Source organism: Lycorma delicatula, chromosome 1 (assembly GCF_047948215.1).
Source record: "Lycorma delicatula isolate Av1 chromosome 1, ASM4794821v1, whole genome shotgun sequence".
NCBI lineage: Eukaryota > Metazoa > Arthropoda > Insecta > Hemiptera > Fulgoridae > Lycorma > Lycorma delicatula.
The window spans coordinates 268,082,658-268,104,212 of NC_134455.1; the positions used below are offsets into that span (position 1 = coordinate 268,082,658).

The 21,555-nt window shown below is 30.7% G+C and overlaps 1 protein-coding gene across 1 annotated transcript in view; it reads left to right on the forward strand.

Moving 5' to 3' along the window:
- Positions 1-21,248, forward strand: part of LOC142331242 (uncharacterized) — a 72,733-nt gene extending 51,485 nt beyond the window's left edge. Inside the window, exons 10-11 of the mRNA XM_075377004.1 lie at positions 994-1,142; positions 15,867-21,248. Of these exons, the coding sequence (XP_075233119.1) occupies positions 994-1,142; positions 15,867-15,938 (221 nt within the window). The 3' untranslated portion in view covers positions 15,939-21,248. The remainder of the gene's footprint in view (positions 1-993; positions 1,143-15,866) is intronic.
- The last annotated feature ends 307 nt before the right edge of the window (positions 21,249-21,555 follow it).

Sequence of the window (21,555 nt, forward strand, 5' to 3'; positions counted from 1 at the left end):
AGAGAAAGAATGGAATAAGATAATTTCATAGTAAATGAGGTAATTTTTTTCTGCGGTATTAGTTCTGAACTGAGGGAGAGTACTGAAAATTGCAAGAGTCGTAAGGGATGAAATATGAAGAATCTATCTTCTAAAACAACTTTTGAAGCTTTAGTTCTTTTACCATTTGGAGCATTATCTTAATTATTATTAAGATAATGCTGTATCTTAATTTATAAACTTGCATCTTATGTATTTTCTGTGTTAGTAACAACCTAATTTTCAGTCTGAAATAGGCAATTAACTTAAATGATAATAAAAATTGCAGAGTAAATTACATAGTATTTTTGCATAGTGAACACTCAAATCAGAAGAAGATGCAGAGCTATCAAATCAGAGGCTGAGAAAATGTTTTATATTGACATAATTTGTGCAATCTGGATCCATTACCAGAAAATCGCGATTTTTAGAATCGCACAATAGGCTTGCTCATTTTTATGTCAATTTTGTAGTACTAGTGAAGTGTTATGTTATATTTTAGTGTAATTTGCATTAGCACCCATTTACTTTCGGCTATATTGTGCTCCTAGTAAGAAAATAGGGGTTTTTAGAATTTACAATATCTCATCTGAATTTTATGTGTACATTGTTTATCAAAGATTAAAATATACAGTTATTGAATAACTTGGCCAACGTAAAAACAAAAAAGATGTGGAACAGGTTTTTGGTACATTCATTCACATTTTCTTTTGTTCTTTTTACGTTCTCAACCTCTCTTTATGCAATATTTGTGGATGCTTTCATACAATGACTTGTTTCTATATTAATTGTTTACTGTATTAAGTTCCAGTGCCTCTTGTGTTAGGAATGCCAAGTAATACTGTATAAAATTTAGAATAATATTAATAATAATAAATTTTTAAATTATTGTTAAAACACATAAATAATAAATTGAGTTACATTAGTAAATAAAAATAATAATGTATAATTAATTGCATAATTTAATTTTTGTAGCTGTAAAAAGAGTCTTTAGTCAAAGGACAATGAGACGTCAGACTGAGCATAAATATCGTCAGTTGGCTGAGGTGATAAGTCATCAACTTGATATGAAAAGGAAAGAGGCTTATCGGACTAATCGTCTTATGGCTGAAGTTTTTACTAAGGTTTGTAGTTAAGTGACATTAACTATTGAGCATAAATAAGTATTTTACATTTCTTAAACAAGTTTCCTTTTCAAAATCTGTAGTGCTTGGTTTACTGTATATTTCAATTAGTTTTTTAATTTTTTTTTTTATGGTTACGAATAGGAAGTTTTGTTTGCTTCTATTTCTGTTGTGATTGTAAGATTAGAGTGTAATTTTCTTTAGCATGTGTAAAAATATATTACAAAATCATTACAAATTACAAAAAGTTGACAGTATAAAATTTATCAATAAAAAAACACATACATATGTTCTGAAGGAAAGATACAAAGTAATTTTAATGTAATTGATACATTACCTATTATGAGAATTAATTTTTTCCTATTATTAACCTTAACCTATATATAATATAACATTTATAATAGTTTATTTAGTTTATTTATTGATAATAAAAATTAAATTATATATTAATTTCTATAATTGTGGCACCTTATTATATACACATTGATTTGTAAAATTTGTTCCATCCTAGTATCTTTTGCATAATTAAAATTTATTACCAGTAATAAAAGAAACATGCTGTGATTCTGTATGTACATTTATTTTGTGGTTATTTATTGTCATAGGTTTAATTTTTGACAATTGTTACAGTTTTTGTAACATTTGAATGATGAATAGTAAGTTAGTCTTAATAGTGATCCAGTATTTAATTATTTTTACAATATAAATTGATATGTGGTCTATACCAGTGAATAATTGATGAACATATAATGTAATAATGTAACTGTCTGATCTATTGTACAGTAATAAAAAGAGGGATTGTGCTCAGATCAATGATAATAAGGATTCTGAACGAAAGGAATTTGTATTAAAATTCTTAAATTTAGAATAGAAAAAATAATTTTTTTTCTAAAGAGATACATTTACTAAATTACTAAAGATAACAATATAGCAAATAAGCTTTTGGTTTAAATAAAAACATTTAATAAAACTAATCTTTTATAGTCATGAGATTCTATATACAACCAGGAGAACCTTTGTTGGTCGTTTAAAAATACAACTACAAAAGAAAAAAAACATAATAATGTTCAAATGTAACTTAAACAAAATCGTCATATCAAAAACATACATATATATTAGAAATCAGATTAATTATTGTAATCACTGGTTTGTGGAGGTGGCTAAATTATTTTTTCTTCTTCGACTCTGTATTGAAATGAATCTTGCTCTACATTTCATAATTGCAAGTATGTGTATAATTTTGTCATTTGTATAAAATGTGCATTATTAATCTACAAGAAATATATTTAAGTTAATAATTTCACGGTAATAAATCCAAAGTAAATGCAAATTTGTTAAGTATATTTTATCTTGTGATCTATTGTTAAATGATGGTGAAAACTCTGGATGTAAATGTCTTTCTATTTGAAGAACTTGCATCAAACTGACCTATTATCCACCACCAAATGAGTAAATAAAAGGAAAACAATGCTTCTGAACATGGCCATTCATGATAAAACCAGTCAGGAAAATCAGAGACCATGTTACCGTAGATGACAAACCAAGTTGGTAGAAAGGAGGAATGATAAACATTGCTACAATTTTAGTAGAACCTGTAATATGTGAGAAGAAAAAACTGTGTGGAAAATATAAGGACTTTCACTGGATTTAGCAAAGGATTATTAATCCACTAAAAATAATCTCAGTTTTTATTATATTATATTAGTTTTTCATTATATTTTTTTTCATTTAAAGTATTGTAATATATAAGTTATTAAATAATTTGTTATACTATATGTTGAAATGATAATTGCAAATTCTTAAAATTTGTTTTAATTTACAATGATAAAGAATAAGATTAAAATATTTCTTGTTGTTAGTTTTTAATTTGTGTAATAATTCAAATGTTATTTATTTTCATATAAAGAAGTGAAAATTGTAACAGTTGAACTTACACATTTTAAAAATTTTACTTGACTTCTTTATTTTAAAACTCAAAAAGTAAAATTTAATGGTAAAAGGAGTAATCCATTCAATATCAGCCTGAGCTATTATTAATGTTGAACTAAGTTTTTTTAAATAAAGACTAAAGGTGCTTTGTAAAATGTGCTTTTATTGTTTGAAATTTTTTTGTTAGTGCCATGTGTTTTTTTGTTTTAATTGAAGTTTAAATGTTACTTCTGATTTTGGTGCTGTATACCATTTTAGTCTGTATTAACAATTCTGTAAATTTTGTACATTGGTTTACTGGAAATTGTAAATAGATTTGATAAAATCTGTCATGTATCATCATAATGTCACAGATAACTGATTAACCTTTGATTTTGTATTGAAATGTAGAAATCTATGAAGGAAGGCACAGCAGTTGGTAGTCTCAAAAATCAAGTAAAAAGATCATGAAATAGTTAAATTGTTAACTATCAGTGCAAAAATTATATTTGTTTGAGTTTGAGGCCTTATAAAAAACAAAATTTGCATCAAATTTCAAAATTTACATAAATTTATTGTGCATGTGGCATTGTTGAACTTTTATTTTTTACTAAGATTTTACTAACAATTATGCTTTCTGCTATAAAACTGGCTGTCCCAAAGTGTGAAACCAAAGCACTATGATGGAAGGCTCATACGAGGTGCTACCCAAAAGTTCAGGTAATTTTAATTTCACGTGCGAACCATTGCTGGTACAACCTGCTCCCGCTAGGTGTGGCTAACAGTAATCTTTGTAAATCAGTGTTCCAACAGCTGTGACAGTGAGAGGCTGCATTGTTGACTTTCATGCGGTTGTGTAACGTTGTGTTTTACTGCTTTCGCGAAGTTCTAAGTGACAGATTTTAAAGAGCAAAGAACCATCAAATTTTGTTTCATGCTTAAAAAAACTGGTGTAGAAACCCATTGCATGCTTGTGGAAGCATTTGGTGACAATGCTATGAATTAAAAGTAAAACTTTTTTATGGTACAAACGATTCAAAGATGGACAAATGACAGTCTATGACGATGAGCGTTCAGGAAGACCATCAACAAGCGCAACACTGGAAAACATCGTGAAAGTGCAAGAGGCTATTGTTGCAGATCATAGACAAACAATCCATAATGTTTGTGCAATCGTACAAATGTCATATGGGTTCGTGCAACGCATCTTATCGGATAATTTGAACATGAGATGCATTGCTGCAAAATTCGTACTGAGACTGTTGAACAGTGACCAGAAACAAAATCGCATAGTTGTCTGTAGTGAATTGAAAAATTCAGCAAGAGATGACCCTAACTTCATTTCCAACATCATAACCGGTGATGTGACATGGGTGTACGGGTGTGACCCTGAAACTAAGCAGCAGTTGTCGCAGTGGAAGTCGCCAAGCTCACTGCGGCCAAAAAAAGCAAGCCAAGTTTGCAGCAACGTGAAGTCCATGATGTGATGATTGTTTTTTTCAACATCAAAGGCATTATCCATAAGGAATTGTTCTTCTTGGTCAAACTGTCAATGGGATGTTCTATTGTGAAGTTTTGAAGCGGTTACATGAAAGCATAAGGCGCAAACATTCAGATCTGTGGGTTAACAACAACTGGGTTCTGCACCATGACAACGCACCCACGCACACATTGCTAGCCGTTTGGAATTTCTTGGCTTCCAAAAAGACAGTAGTGATTCCCCACCCACCCTATTCGCCTGACCTTGCCCCGTGCGACTTTTTTCTCTTTCTGAAAATAAAATTTCAATTGAAAGGCCGTCGTTTTAACACAATTGAGGAGATACAGGAAGAAACGCAGAACGTGCTTCGAACACTTACACCTTGCAGACTTCCTGGGATGCATGGAATCATGGGAAAAACGCTGGGATCACTGAGTCAATGCCCAAGGGGATTACTTTGAAGGAGACAGTGGAAATTATAAGTTATGGTAAGCTATTTCATTATTTTTTTTTTTTGTCGTCAGTCATTTGACTGGTTTGATGCAGCTCTCCAAGATTCCCTATCTAGTGCTAGTCGTTTCATTTCAGAATACCCTCTACATCCTACATCCCTAACAATTTGTTTTACATTTTCCAAACGTGGCCTGCCTACACCTTCTACCCGTCTTCCTTCTACCCGTCTTTCCAATATTACAGCGACTATTCCAGGATGCCTTAGTATGTGGCCTATAAGTCTGTCTCTTCTTTTAACTATATTTTTTCAAATGCTTCTTTCTTCATCTATTTGCCGCAATACCTCTTCATTTGTCACTTTATCCACCCATCTGATTTTTAACATTCTCCTTTAGCACCACATTTCAAAAGCTTCTAATCTTTTCTTCTCAGATACTCCGATCGTCCAAGTTTCACTTCCATGTAAAGCGACACTCCAAACATATACTTTCAAAAATCTTTTCCTGACATTTAAATTAATTTTTGATGTAAACAATTTATATTTCTTACTGAAGGCTCGTTTCGCTTGTGCAATTCAGCATTTTAAATCGCTCCTGCTTCGTCCATCTTTAGTAATTCTACTTCCTAAATAACAAAATTCTTCTACCTCCATAATCTTTTCTCCTCCTGTTTTCACATTCAGTGGTCCATCTTTGTTATTTCTACTACATTTGATTACTTTTGTTTTGTTCTTGTTTATTTTCATGCGATAGTTCTTGCAGAGGACTTCATTTATGCCGTTCATTGTTTCTTCTAAATCCTTTTTACTCTCGGCTAGAATTACTATATCATTAGCAAATCATAGCATCTTTATCTTTTCACCTTGTACTGTTACTCTGAATCTAAATTGTTCTTTAACATCATTAACTGCTAGTTCCATGTAAAGATTAAAAATTAACGAAGATAGGGAACATCCTTGTCGGACTCCCTTTCTTATTACGGCTTCTTTCTTATGTTCAATTATTACTGTTGCTGTTTGGTTCCTGTACATGTTAGCAATTGTTCTTCTATCTCTGTATTTGAACCCTAATTTTTTTTAAATGCTGAACATTTTATTCCAGTCTACGTTATCGAATGCCTTTTCTAGGTCTATAAACGCCAAGTATTTTGGTTTGATTTTCTTTAATCTTCCTTCTACTATTAATCTGAGGCCTAAAATTGCTTCCCTTGTCCCTATACTTTTCCTGAAATCAAATTGGTCTTCCCCTAACACTTCTTCCACTCTCCTCTCAATTCTTCTGTATAGAATTCTAGTTAAGATTTTTGATGCATGACTAGTTAAACTAATTGTTCTGTATTCTTCACATTTATCTGCCCCTGCTTTCTTTGGTATCATGACTATAACACTTTTTTTGAAGTCTGACAGAAATTCCCCTTTTTCATAAATATTACACACCAGTTTGTATAATCTATCAATCGCTTCCTCACCTGCACTGCGTAGTAATTCTACAGGTATTCCGTCTATTCCAGGAGCCTTTCTCCCATTTAAATCTTTTAATGCTCTCTTAAATTCAGATCTCAGTATTGTTTCTCCCATTTCATCCTCCTCAACTTCCTCTTCTTCCTCTATAACACCATTTTCTAATTCATTTCCTCCATATAACTCTTCAATATATTCCACCCATCTATCGACTTTACCTTTCGTATTATATATTGGTGTACCATCTTTGTTTAACACATTATTAGATTTTAATTTATGTACCCCAAAATTTTCCTTAACTTTCCTGTGTGCTCCGTCTATTTTACCAATGTTCATTTCTATATCCACTTCTGAACACTTTTCTTTAATCCACTCTTCTTTTGACATTTTGCACTTCCTGTTTATAGCATTTCTTAATTGCCGATAGTTCCTTTTACTTTCTTCATCACTAGCATTCTTATATTTTCTACGTTCATCCATCAGCTGCAATATATCATCTGAAACCCAAGGTTTTCTACCTGTTCTCTTTATTCCGCCTAAGTTTGCTTCTGCTGATTTAAGAATTTCCTTTTTAACATTCTTCCATTCTTCTTCTACATTTTCTACCTTATCTTTTTTACTCAGACCTCTTGCGATGTCCTCCTCAAAAATCTTCTTTACCTCCTCTTCCTCAAGCTTCTCTAAATTCCACCGATTCATCTGACACCTTTTCTTCAGGTTTTTAAACCCCAATCTACATTTCATTATCACCAAATTATGGTCGCTATCAATGTCTGCTCCAGGGTAAGTTTTGCAGTCAACGAGTTGATTTCTAAATCTTTGCTTAACCATGATATAATCTATCTGATACCTTGCAGTATCGCCTGGCTTTTTCCAAGTGTATATTCTTCTATTATGATTTTTAAATTGGGTGTTGGCAATTACTAAATTATACTTCGTGCAAAACTCTATAAGTCGGTCTTCTCTTTCATTCCTTTTGCCCAGCCCGTATTCACCCACTATATTTCCTTCCTTGCCTTTTCCAATGCTTGCATTCCAATCTCCAACTATTATTAAATTTTCATCACCTTTTACGTGTTTAATTGCTTCATCAATCTCTTCGTATACACACTCTACCTCATCATCATCATGGGCGCTTGTAGGCATATAGACATTAACAATCGTTGTTGGTTTAGGTTTTGATTTTATCCTTATTACAATGATTCTATCGCTATGCGTTTTGAAATACTCTACTCTCTTCCCTATCTTCTTGTTCATTATGAAACCTACTCCTGCCTGCCCATTATTTGAAGCTGAGTTAATTATTCTAAAATCACCTGACCAAAAGTCGCCTTCCTCTTACTACCAAACTAATTCCTACTACATCCACTTCCCTTTTTAATTTTATCCTATCCATTTCCCTTTTTAAATTTTCTAGCCTACCAACCTTTTTTCTATCATTCCACGCTACGACTCGTAGAATGTTATTTTTTAATTTTCTGGTGACCCCTTCCATCATTGTTATATTCCATCATTGCTATATGAAAATGCAGAGAGCCACATTTTCTTGGAAAAAAAGCAGCTGTAGTTTTCCATTGCTTTCAGCTGCGCAGTACTCAGAGGACTGAGTGATGTTGATATGGCCGTTTAAGTCATTCTGACTCACGCCCCTGACGACTACTGAAAGAGCTGCTGCCCTCTTTCAGGAATCATTCCTTAGTCTGGCTCTCAACAGATACCTCTCCGATATGGTTGCACCTTCGGTCCAGCTACTCTGTATCCCTGAGCACTCAAGCCCCCTCACCAACGGCAAGGTCTCATGATTCATAGAGGAGGCTATTTTATTTTTATTGTAAAATTCCCTGAACTTTTGGGTAGCACCTTGTACAATTACTGAACTCATAATTCAAATAAAAGAAAGTTATATTTTATAAAAACATTTTTGAATTTATACTAAGTATCATTACATACATTATTGTGAAAAATTATGAGTAGGGATTAATGATATAACAAATGTTAAATATACAGAGTCAGCCAAAAGTATGGAAACCCCTCAACAACTTTAAAACGATTCCAGATAGAATACTGTAACTTTCAGGAGAACATGTTCGTGAATTACTTTTTGATGAGAAATAGACTTTCAATCCCTTCTTGGGTGTTGTCCAGGGATTGAAATTCAAGTATTGTAAATGGTAACATCCTTTGTGTGATACATCAATCATTTTAAAGGTCTCTTTAAGACAAGAAAAATAGCATAAATAGAAAGTTGGTACAATATCTGTTTTCAAAATGGCGGCTGGATAAAGTCTGGATTTTGAAAAAAATTACATTTGTAATTTTAGGAACTGTTACGGCAATACATAAATTTATAAACATTTGATTAAATTGATATTATCAAATAAATGTATTTAAAATATCTGATGTGAACACCACATGACTTCCTTATACACCTATTAAATTACATACACACATTTTTTTTAAATGAAAAGTACATAAAATTTTATTTTATTAATAACTTCTGATATTTTTCATATTTTTTTTTTTATTGTTGCTATTAAATTATTATTTATTGTAAAGATTTTTTTTACAATCAGAGGTTAATCGTTATTAATAGATCAATATATTTAAATTTAAAAAAAAGCAGGAGCTGAAGTTGGATTTGAACTGATCTGTCTTCCCCTTGTAAGATCCAAATAGTTCATTAATTAAAATTTTATTTGGCTGTAACTTTGGAACCAATGAAAATAAGTACCACTTATGATTTGTCGTTGAAAAGCTCTCATTGAGGGTTTATTACTGTAGTTAGGAAAAAGTCCAGAATACAAATATTTTGGATTTTAGGCTTTTCAGACACTTTTGGCCCAGTCGATTGCAATCAAAAGGGGAGGTGCACAACTAGATGTTACAACAGTCCTAAATTCAAAATTTCAAAATCCTATGGCTAATCATTTTTGAGTTATGCGAAATACATATGTATGTACAGACATCATGCCAAAATTAGTCAAAATGGATTGATCATAATGGATATTTCCGTTGAAATTTGAAAACCGAAATTTTTTGCTATCACAATACTTTCTTTACTTTGTACAAGGAAGTAAGAAGAAAATTACTTATTAAGCATAATGTATGCTTATGGACTTGCATTTCATTTTAATAAATGCTCGAAATGCCCTTCTCTTGTTTGACAGTGTCCCAGTCAGTTATAAAAGGATGATACTGCATTATTCAGTGACTCACTAGTGATATTTTTTGCTGATTATCGAACTCTTATTTTGTAAATCGATATCTTGGGGTTTATTATGATAAACGATACTTTTTAAGTGGCCCTATAGAAAGAAATCCAGTGGTGACAAGTCGGGTGATCTCGCTGGTCATTCTGTGTGACTCCTTCAGTCAATCCATCTCTAGGAAAAATTTAGAATTTCATGTACCTGAAGACCAGATGGTGTGGGGTACCATATTGTTGAAATCAAGTATTTTGGAAGTTGGGGCCAACAATGTTTTGAGTGTTTGGAATAATTTGTTTGAGAAGCAAAGCTTCATATTTCACTGCTTTTAAATTTCCTTCAGTAAATATAGACTTTATCAGACGTTCACCAACAATACCTGACCATATATTTACTTTGACTGGATACTGTGTATGTGCTTCACAATACCAGTGTGGATTAATATCAGTCCAGTATTGACAATTATGGCTATTTACATTGCTATTTTTTAAAAAATGTAGCCTCATTAGTAAAAACTATGTTGTTTAATAAATTAGGATCTGCAGAAATATTGTTCATCATAATTTTTCAGAACTCAAGTCTTCAGTAGTAGTCATCTACAGGAAATTCTTGCAACAGAGAGATTTTGAAGAATTTAAAATTTTCTCTTTTTAATGTTCAAATCACTGAACTTTGACTAACGTTATGTTCTCATGCTGCTGTTTGAGTCGAGGAATGAGGATTCTCAATAAATTCTTGCATAATCTCTAATGATTTGTTATTGTTTGTTGCAGATTTAGGCCTTCCTGGTTTTTCCCTAATATTAATGCTCTCTGTTTCTTAAAATCGTTTGGTGGTTTTTGACACTTCGCCTTTTCAAATAAGGTTATGCTTATTAAACATTGCATTGAACAATTCACAAACTTCTTTATATGACCTAATTCTATCACCAAATCCCCTCATCATTAAAAGTGTGATCCTCTCCTGCTCACTAAGTGTCAAGATAGCAATGTTAACAGGTAGCACAAAAAAAATTAATTCAGTAAAAAATAATTACAAAAAAGGTAAAAAAGATTTAAATCACAAATGTAGTGGTAAATGTAGACAAATTCAAAATTAGCCAACCGATCACAATAAATTCTTATAAGACATCAGCAGTATAGTAATGAATCACTCTATATGGAATATTACAGAAAAATGAAGTACGCTTAATTTTTACAATATTGGTAAGAAACCATCAATAGTCAGCCTATGCATGATTAGGTGACAATATTTTTATATATTTACTCATTAAATTAGAAAAAAACAATATTTTGTGTCTAAATATAAAAATTTTATTATTTTTAAAAATTTTAATCTAATTTTTAAACTAAGTTTTAATTAAATTAGATTAAATTTTAATTTAATATCTTTTTATTTAATTTTATTATTTGAACTTAACTAAATTTATTAATTTTCAAAATCCAAAGTTTATACTGCCACCATTTTGGTTACAGACATCCTACCAACTTTTTATTTATACCATTTTTCTTGTCTTAAAAAAGTCCTTTAAAACGATGTATCACACAAAGGATGTTACTGTTTAAAATATCTAAGTTACAACCCCTGGGCTACCCCTCTAAGAAGGGGTTGAAATTTTATTTTTCATCAAAAGGTAAAGTAGTTGACTGATATCTTAACCAGAATCTATATAATAAATTAAAAAAAAAAAATTATTATTTTGACTGTATGTTTTCGTTGATTTTAATAGCAGATTCCTAAATAACTTCATTATCATAGAAATGATTTTGTTTTTTTTAAATTCATAAAGAATTTTAGATAATAAAAGAAAAAAAATCAGGAAAAAGCTGACTGATCTAAAATATAATTTAATTTGTTTTAATCTAAAAAAAAAAGGTAAATTTCAGGTGACTGATTTTAAAAGAGCTGCATAAAACCTGGACAAGAAGCATATACAGGGTTTGGTTTCTCTAAACTTGAGCTCACTTTTGTTTAAAAAAATGCGAAGTACCTTTTTTTTTTAGAATTGAAAAAATAATGAAGTAAATGAAAACAAGCTAATAAATTTAATAGAATATAACAATAGTACATTAAAAGTATATTGTAATTCTGTTTATGATATTAAGTGTTATGAAAATGCTACAGATTCATGCAGGAAATTTACTTTTCCATTAACATGAAGATACCGATGGACCAACTATGGTATAATACGTATAATAGTAGTATAAGAGAAATAAATTGTATTTATAATAAATTATAGTAGTAACAATTTTGTATTAAAAATTATTATTTAGGCATTAAATGCATTTTGTCTTGTAAAAGTACCTACTCGCTTATCTTTACAGTCAACTCCTGAAAATCCGTGAATGATTTAACAATGGCTTAACTGCAATACCTTGCTGAAAAAGAGAATTTAAAAAATTTAATGTTTTTATCATTCTGTGACAGGTTTTACTCGTTCATTCATTTGCTACTTGAATGTGTGCTTGTTTTGAATATAATAATGCTGTACTATAGTTCATTATGGATATGATAGGACAATTGTTCATTTTTCAATATTATTATGCTGCACAAACTACGAAATTCAATTAAAAGAAATTGTTTTCAGACCTTAAAACAACAATCAATCATGTCTTATTTAAGTAAATGAAATAGTATTGTAAATGAAATAGTAAATTGCACATTAATTAACTTTTTTTTTGTAAATGTCTACGTATTTTTTTCTCAGCTACAGTAGTAGTTTTAATAAGTGTTAATTGTAGTACTGTATGTATAATCTATTTATGTACAGTGTTAGTGATACTGAAAATTTATTATATGTTAATATGTATTTTCAAACTTCTGGATATTACTTTTACCAGATACATAATAGTGTAGTGTAGTGTGTTGTATTTTATTTTATTATTTACCGTTATACCTTAATATAAAAGCGCATATAATTACTGTACTACTGTACAGTATTAGGTCATTGTAACGTATATTACTTTTGGCCAACCGCAATTTTGTTATGATTTTGGATTATCTGCAATCCTCTTTCTGGTTATTATTTCAGTTAATCGGGAGTTGACTGTATTAGAATATTAGAAAAAAAAAATTATAATAGTGACAGTTACAGAAATTAGTTTATGATGTTTTGTTTTTCTTTAATCAGTTCGAGTTCAGAAGTATTTTAAAGTTCTGTTTAATCATCACTCAAGTTTTATTTTAAACATTTAATCAATGAATATAAATAAAATTTTTTTCAAAAAATAGATTCTAGGAAGAATCAAAATCAGCTTAACATTTAAGTTAATTTAAAATTCAATTTTAACATTTTCAGTTCATTTAGTGAAATAATTTTGACCAACCACTCAGATTACAGAAAGGAATAGAGGAGAGGTTATTTATACTCAACATCCATGCATGCCTAGATAGAAATCTGCTAAAATTTGATGGAATTAATCCAAAATTGGTTAATATTACTTTTCATGTATATAGCATTTTAAATAGTGTATTTAAACAAGAATATGTATAGTGTATACAATATGTGTATTGTTGCCAAATAGCTTTGATGATACATGGCACTTGTAGTAGCCCTGAGAAGGGCTGTTGTTGTCGTTGATTGGCTTCGATGGCTCGTTGTAACTAATAACCTTGTGGTAGTCCTGAAAAGGGCTGTTTTTGTTGTTAATTGGCTTCGACGGCTCGTAATTTATAACCTTATGGTAGCCCTGAAAAGGGCTATTTTTTGTGTTAGCTCTGAGTAGAGCTTTTGGGTCTGGAAGCTGGTCTCTGGCAAATTCAGGGAGTTGCGGCTCACCCATTAAAATCAGACTGGGCTTCCCCTCAGCAGCAGTTGGATTCCCACTACAGCGTGGCAGTGGTGGCCCCCAGAGCCCCGCAGTGTCAGGTCGGCGTTGGTCGTCTTGCCAGCATGGCCGAGGCAGTTCTCCCCGAGCGATTCCACGCTGGGCCGGTTCCTGCTGCTGAGTCCGCTGGCCAGGGCAATCAAAGCCCAGAGAGCTGGAGCAGGAAGGTAGCGTCTGCGTCCAGTAGCTCCCTTGGTGGGCTTGCTGCTCCAGTGTATGTTGGCATCCGCTAGGAGGTTCCACGTTGAGGTGGCCAGGGAAGTTCTGTCATCTTCCAGCTTCTTCTTTTTGGTTTCTCCAGGTGGTGGTCGATAATGAATTAATTATTCATTCACTGTCTTACATGCTCTTTTATTGCAGCCTAAGGGTGGTGTGGCCACAGTGCTGCTATGGTGGGAGAACTGCGCGTCAGGAGTGACAGTTGTACCAGTGCGTACATATACTGTATTCCAGCTGACATCTGAGCTGCTACTGTTGTCGTCCACTGATATTTAATTAGGTATATATGTGGTAACAGTATTTAAAGAGGAATGAAATATATTTAGAGAAATAAATACTTATTTACTATTTATATTGGAATTGGTTAACTACAACAGGAAGGGTTGTAGATGAAAAGGCAACTTTGAGTGCATAAAGGAATGAGACAAGGATTTAGCCCAACCTCATTACATTTTACTTAAAAAAACAGGAGAACTAGAGGAAAATTTGAATGCTGGAATAACATTCCAAGAACATCCAATGAAAATTATAGATGATGATTGTCTGAAATCAATAGGTTCTCAGATGTTGCATTGCTTCTGTTATATGTTTAATTATATATACTCATTGCTTGGAGATAAATTCAATTTAATATAAATTCCACTCAAATAAAAGTAATTAAATGTGTCAGAAAGTAAGATGAAGCAGAAAGTATTAAGGAATATTAATTAGTATTTTTTCATTAATATTAAATATTATTGAAGAAAGGCAAATGTTAAAAAAGAAAAAAATATGCAGAATTAATTATAGCTTTTTCTGGGTTCTTTTTTTTCTAAAATAAAATAAATCACATTTTTATAAAAGAAAGGAAAAAACATTATTGATAATTATATAGATGTTTAGCTACCAATCTCATTTATTGACGTGAAATGGGTTATTCAAATTAGGGAATAATAGGTTAATGACTTATATTTTGGTACTCTTTATTATGTTGTGCCAAGCCATTTTTATTAATGTACTAGAGAGAGGTTGCTGAATTTTATTAGTTTGTTACTTAGGTAGTTAAATTACTAAGAATTGATTAAAGAGCATTGATTGATTTGTATGATATTCCAGAAGTCTATTATCTTGTGCAGATTTTTTAAATCAGAACTCATTTACAGTCTTGCTCCTTGTTTGTATAATGAAACATTACTTTAGTTTGTTGAATTTCTGGATTACCAGACCCAGATAGTATGTTATTAATTAGAATTCAATAATAGAATACTGGCTGGAAGAGAAAAAACAATAAATTATGTCATTAAATATGCATGTTTTGCAAGGCCTTGAATTGTCTACTTCTGTGTGAAAAAATCAAAATCAGACTGGCATAAGTTAGGAGAGCTTTCATTCTGAAGAAAATATGGTACTATCAGACCCAGATTTAAGAAGTTCACATAAATTCTGTTAAATATTTTTTAGGAGTGTAGTGTTTACTCTTCAGATCATGAGAAATAGGAAATCCAGAAAAGCAAAGAATAATTTTTATTTTACATAATTTTCTGACTAATGGAAAATACTACAAAATTATGTTTTTTGTATCCAAGGTTTCTGAATCTGATTGTTGAACACGTATAAGGTATGTATTCAGGGATTGATTTACAGGGTAACACATACAAAGAAACCAAGAATTAATATAAAACCAAAATTGAAGATCTACTATTTATTTATCTAGTTCAGTCCACTAGTACAGGCTTGTTCCCAAAGTACAGCTACCCACTCCTTTTTTTATGATGAGTAATGGTTTTTATAATTTTTATACATTGCCAAGTATTACTTGCATTTGTATTACTCTGCTATGAAGGCCAGTATGTTGGTGGTACATTGAGGATTAAACATTGTAATGAGTAGTAAGGAATGAATTATTAATTATACTTTTCAAATGAATGTTAGAAAATGAGACTGTTATCAGGTTATTATTTAAGTCAGTTTTTATGGAAACTAAGATTGCATGATTTCATTCCTTGAATTATACTGCTTAAAAGCCACTGTATAAGAAATTAGGGTATTAGTGTTTTTTTAGATGTTTACAATTTTTTTTAGATGTTGATATGATTAGTAGTTAACAATTCAAAATTAGATATACATGTTTATTTTATGTATAAAAAAAAATGTATGACTATTAAACTTCTTTTAACTTGATTTTTTTTTTAGAAGCTGCAGAAAAGGACTTTAAAAGGAGAAGTTAACCTTTCAAATAGTGTCAGTGTGATTTCAAGTATTTAATTCTTGTTATTGTGTTTTTCAAATATAGATTTTTTTAGAATGTAAGTGTTGTTTCTGATAGCTACAGTTTTTTTTTACAAATGTTGAAAGTTTTTAGTTGAATTGGGTTTTTGGTAAAAAATATAAAATAAGTAGCCTGTGATTAAAAAAGGAGCATTACTTGTTGCTTTTAGTAAACTGAGTTCCTATTATTTTAAAGTATTTCAAATGTTTAATAATTTTGAACCAAAATAGATGTAGAAATGTCAGTTGTTAATGTTAAAGTCTCGTAAGCAAATTACCATAAAAACTTGTGATAATTTAAAAATTTTACTATATAATTCAGTTTTAGATTTAAACACTTGAAATTAATTTTACTTTTTTAAAATTCATTGATTTTTTTGTAACCCAAAATAATATGAAATATTAGCCAACTTTTTGAAGTCTCTTCTTTTGTTCACACTCAAGTTGCAAAGGAAAGACAAAACCAAATATGAAAGGAACCAATCAATTAAAGGTTTCATCAGCTTAATTTATGTTCTAAATGCTTTTACGATAATCATACATAAGTTTTGAAGTTAAAATAAATAAATAAATCTTTGCTTTCCTACATAGTTTTTGAAAGTAGCCTTATTAAAAATGTATTATCAGAAAATAGTGTAAAATGTTTCAGTCTAAAAAGAAGATAACAAAAATAAATTTTTTCCTAATCATGTAGATCATTTCTTCATCAAAAATATTTTTGATCATATGTCAGTTGTATGCCATTTTTGACAAGTTGTAAAAACATTTTTAGAATAATTATATTTTTACCAAACCATGTAAACTTATTATTATTTGTTATTTGTAAACCGTGCTATTAAAATAACTATTTAAAGTTCTGTTTTAGTGATAATCTTTTGGGTCTAAAAGTATATTGAAAGAAATTTAATTAAACCCTTAACTGCATGAATAAATCTAAAAAAAAAAAAAAGTTCAAAAATTTTAATAAATTAGACCCTTCTGAATGCAGGAAAAATATTTTTTTTTAAATGTTACACTTATCATTTTTCTCTTTTTCTGCAAAAAAGGTATGTTGCAGATCTGCTACGGTTTACATTTGATGTATGTCTTTTCCAGTACAAGCAGCAGAATACTCATTACATCTTTATTTGCTATATTTTATATTTACATAAACAGTGTTGGTTTTTTTTAAAGAAAATAATCCACCATACTATTGTAACTTTTATTTATTAAAAAAAAATTAATTGTAATTAATAACATTTTTATATGATTAACTTAGAAATAAAAATCATATTCCGCAATATAACTACTGAGGTAAAAAATAATTGCTGTTCATACTGTTTCTGCATAATTTCTAATCACACTGATTTCACTGTTTTAAAAATGTAATACATAAATAATATAGGCTAATACAACAATACTTAGTGAATTAATTGTTTAGAAGTTGTGAAATTTATGAAAATAGTTCCTATTTTTGTTGAAAAACAATATTACTTTATCCTTTACACATGATATGTAGGAAAATCCTTTACAGTAAGACATTTTACATCTACCTTGTTTGTCAATCCAACTGGGCCAATGTTCCAATTGATCCATTCTCACATCTTTCGGTGGTGCACTGTTTACTGGAGCTCCTCTTTTTCTTTTCTCCTGGAGCAATGCTTCATTCTCAGAGCTAGGCCTTCCTCTTTTCCTGGTTACTGGTAGCTCCATTTTACAAAGACTGACCCCAAGTTGCTCCTGAAATTCTGGTAATGGTACTGGCACTTCTTTCTGTCCGCACTGAGCCAGTTTTCTTGTATAAAGAAGCCATGAATTAATCACTGTTGTGTCTAACAGATGATAAAAAGTGTGCATGTGCCATTTATTTGATTTCATTCTGTTTCTATATCTGCCCAGTAAACCATCTAGAACATCTGCGCCTCCCATATGTTTATTGTATACTTTTACTACATCGGGGAAATCCACTTCTTGAGTATTTTTGTCTTTTCGAACATAACGATTCACTTTATGTACTGGCAACACCCTTAAAGAAAAGTTACCAGTTTATTATCTTTCCAAACCACTGTTGATGTTTGGACTCCCCAACTGTAGCACAACATTCATCTATAGTAGCTCTTGATGCTTTCTTAATTTCATTTTCTGAAAGCAGTTTTAAGCCTGGAACTCTATTCCTCCTTAAGTTTCAAGAGCAAAGATTCCACATTCTTTTAAAGTCACAACTAAAGGAAGGCTTGTATAGTAATTATCAAAATATAGTTTGAAATTATAATCATTTGATATAATGCGCAACAAACGTGTGACCAGATTAGCTGAAGCACCAAGATTTATTTCATTATTAAAATGTCAGTGTTTACTTCCCCTTAATATATTTTGAAGTCATAAGCAAATCCTGCTATGCCACAAAGAAAAAGAGCTTGTAGTCCAACTTATAAGGTTTTAATGGCATATATTACTTCATTTAGTGGTGCGTTTTTGTGGCACAAATTTGTTCATCTACGGCTAATGCTTCCTCAAGAGGAATAGTTTTAAACCTGGCTCTCAAAGAATCAGACAGAGTGTAAACAAAATAATCTATCATGTCCTATCATGTGCCTATTTGGTACAACCATGTTTAGATCATTAAAATGAAGAAATTGTCTAATTTTTTCAAAAAAATTCACTGAATTCACTGACAATGCTTCTTTAATGACTTCATTACCTAAATATTTAGACCAGTACTTTTGGACATTTGGTACACGTAACACTGACATCATAACACATATTTTTAAGTATTTTTTTATTTCATTCCTAGAAATTCTGAATGGCATATTTGTATCTTTGCTGATATTATATTTCAGTATTTCCTCACAAATACAATCTACTAGGTCTATGATTTTCTCTGGTAGGGAAGCATTACCAGTGAAGTTTTAATGGGGGATAGATTTAGGTGTTTTTTTTTCCCAAATAACATTATTATATTTTAATGACATTTTATTTTTATTACTATCAGCCTGAGATGTTGAAGGTAATTGGCTATTTGCTTGTAGCAACTGACATGTAGGTAGAGTCAGGTATAAACCTCTGGATTAGCTTCAACTTGTCCAGGCTCCTTGGAGTTACTAACAGTCGCTGAACAATCTACACTCTCAATTTTCTGTTCATCCACCAATTGAGGAGTAAAATTAGTCATTAGCTCATCTAATTCAGCTAATTCTGCTGTGTCTCATCTCCCATATTCAGACTATCAGTATCAGATTAACCCATCTTCATTATCTGAAGGAATGGTTAAGTACAAAAGAATATTGTTTTTAAGTGACTGCTGAGCTTCACACACTCCTTTATTTACTTTTTCTTGAAGTTTATCTTTTCCTGTGTTAAAAATATAATTTACATTCAGATCAGAACAAAAATAATTTACTAACCCAATTCAGCACAACATAGTGTTACTGCTTACTGTAGCAGATATGCAACAAGGTAAAATTTACAAATTACTATAGCAAAATATTATAAAATATGGAGTTCTAATTGCACAACTGATTAAAAAAGCACTATCAACAGTTCAAAATTAATCAGCTGCAGAAAATGACACAAATAAAATTAATTACAACCACTTAAAAATCACTAACCTTAAACCACAACAAAACCATGAGACAATCACATGTAAAATGTGTGAACAATAACGCTAGCTCTCCAAGTGCGAGTTTAATGTACTAAAACAACAAATATTATTTGCATATATGCTGCAATATGTAGTAAAATAATGTAAATAAACCAAAATACAAAATAATTAATGTTAAAATATTGTTGCATGTATATGTTATAATATTGTTACACCATAAAGTTAAGGGTTAAGTCAAAAGTTTTGTGTATTTAGGTTTTAAAAGAATAGTAACAGTTTTACCATTTTATTTGTAAAAAAAAGTACTCCTTTAAAAAAGCTTTATTAAACGTGCATATGCCTCATAGCAATCATACAAAAGGCTTATCAAAAAGCTCCTCCAATTTATCTTTTTCTGTTTTTAAATTAATTGCATCCTTACTGATAACTAAATGTAATGTAATTAAATGTTTCAGAAATAATACATTTTGAGAATACCTGTCATAATTTGGCTATTTTATATTGTATAAGTTAAAAAAAAAGTTAAGGAGATTAATATTTCAACTTAGCACTCAATATCTTAATTTTACAACTGTTATGTTTACATAAACTATGAAAATTAAATCTTTAAGAAAAACTGTAGAAAAGTTTTATTTTGGTCAGTTGTATCTTTCAATCTTAATTCTCTAACTCATCGTCTTGATGAGACACCTCTGTTTTTTCTTAAAAGAAGTATTTATTTTAAAAGATTTTGTGTATATGAGGGTTGGGTGAAAAGTTCCAGGCCTAGATAACAAAACATTTTTCTGGGTACATTTTGATTTATTTTTTACATAGACATCATTATGGTCTACCCACTTACCCCAGCATTCTATAAGGGCACTTATGCTAATTCAGCACATCAATTTTTCTAACTCCTTAAAATCACCATTTACGGCAGTAATAACTTCATTATTGGTTGAAAATATCTTCCTTCCAATCTTGTTTTTTTAGGTTAGGATACAAGTGATAGTCACTGGGACCCAAATGAAGTGAATATGTGGGGTGTTGGAGCAATTCAAACTGTATTAAAAATGACCAAATGCGGTCATTTTTCCGTAATTTCACTTGCCATAACTTTTTAAAAAAAAAAGTTGTTTTTATTTTTATTGGAGCAGGTTGACCTTTTTCATCCTCCTATTGTTTTGTCTCGGGAGTGTAGTGTTGATCCCAAATCTCATCTACTATCACAAATCGATGTAAAAATTCCTCTGGATTGTACTTAAAGAGCTCGAGATAATCGCTTGAAATGTTTTTTGGCACTGTTTTTTGTCAGGTGTGAGTAGACGCAACACCAGTAAGGTTAGTAGACCTGTTAGCGTCTACTAACAGGTGTGTTAGTAGACGCTAACCACACAGCTTGTTCATACCCAAATGTTCGTGCAAAGTATTGCGCACACATTCTAAAATATTGCCTGCAGACTCTGCTAACTTGTTCAGTGTCACTTGTTGATCTACCAAAATGATTTTATGCACTTTTTCTATAATTTCTGGTGTAGTCACTAGAAGGGCATCCACTGCATGGCTCATTGCTAGTGTGTGTTCAACCCATTTTAAACTCTGTGACCCAGAATTTAACTGTTGTATTTGATGGAGAAGTCTCTCAGTGTTGTATCAAGCTCTTCTTTAATTCCTTTGTATTTAAGCCTTTCAGGAAAAAGTATTTAATAACTAGACAGATTTTCCAAAAAAAAAAAACATTCTATTTTCTATCTCCAATTTGACATGCTATAAATACTGTACTAAGTAATGCAGTGACTTGAAACTATTATAGTAAACTAATTAAGAAGGTGGAATCATGCTGCCTTCGAGAAATTAAGCTTACTAATGCCATCTCTGTGTGAGGCCTGAATTTACTCAGCCCACCCTCATATAATATATATATATATATATATATAAGCTGATAAAAAATGTTTCTTCCTTTTGAGGGCGGTTTTTTATTTTAGCGATAAGATACATGTATTTATTTGAATTATTGTTCAGAATTTTCTTGTATGTTGTGTTATTAAAAATCAT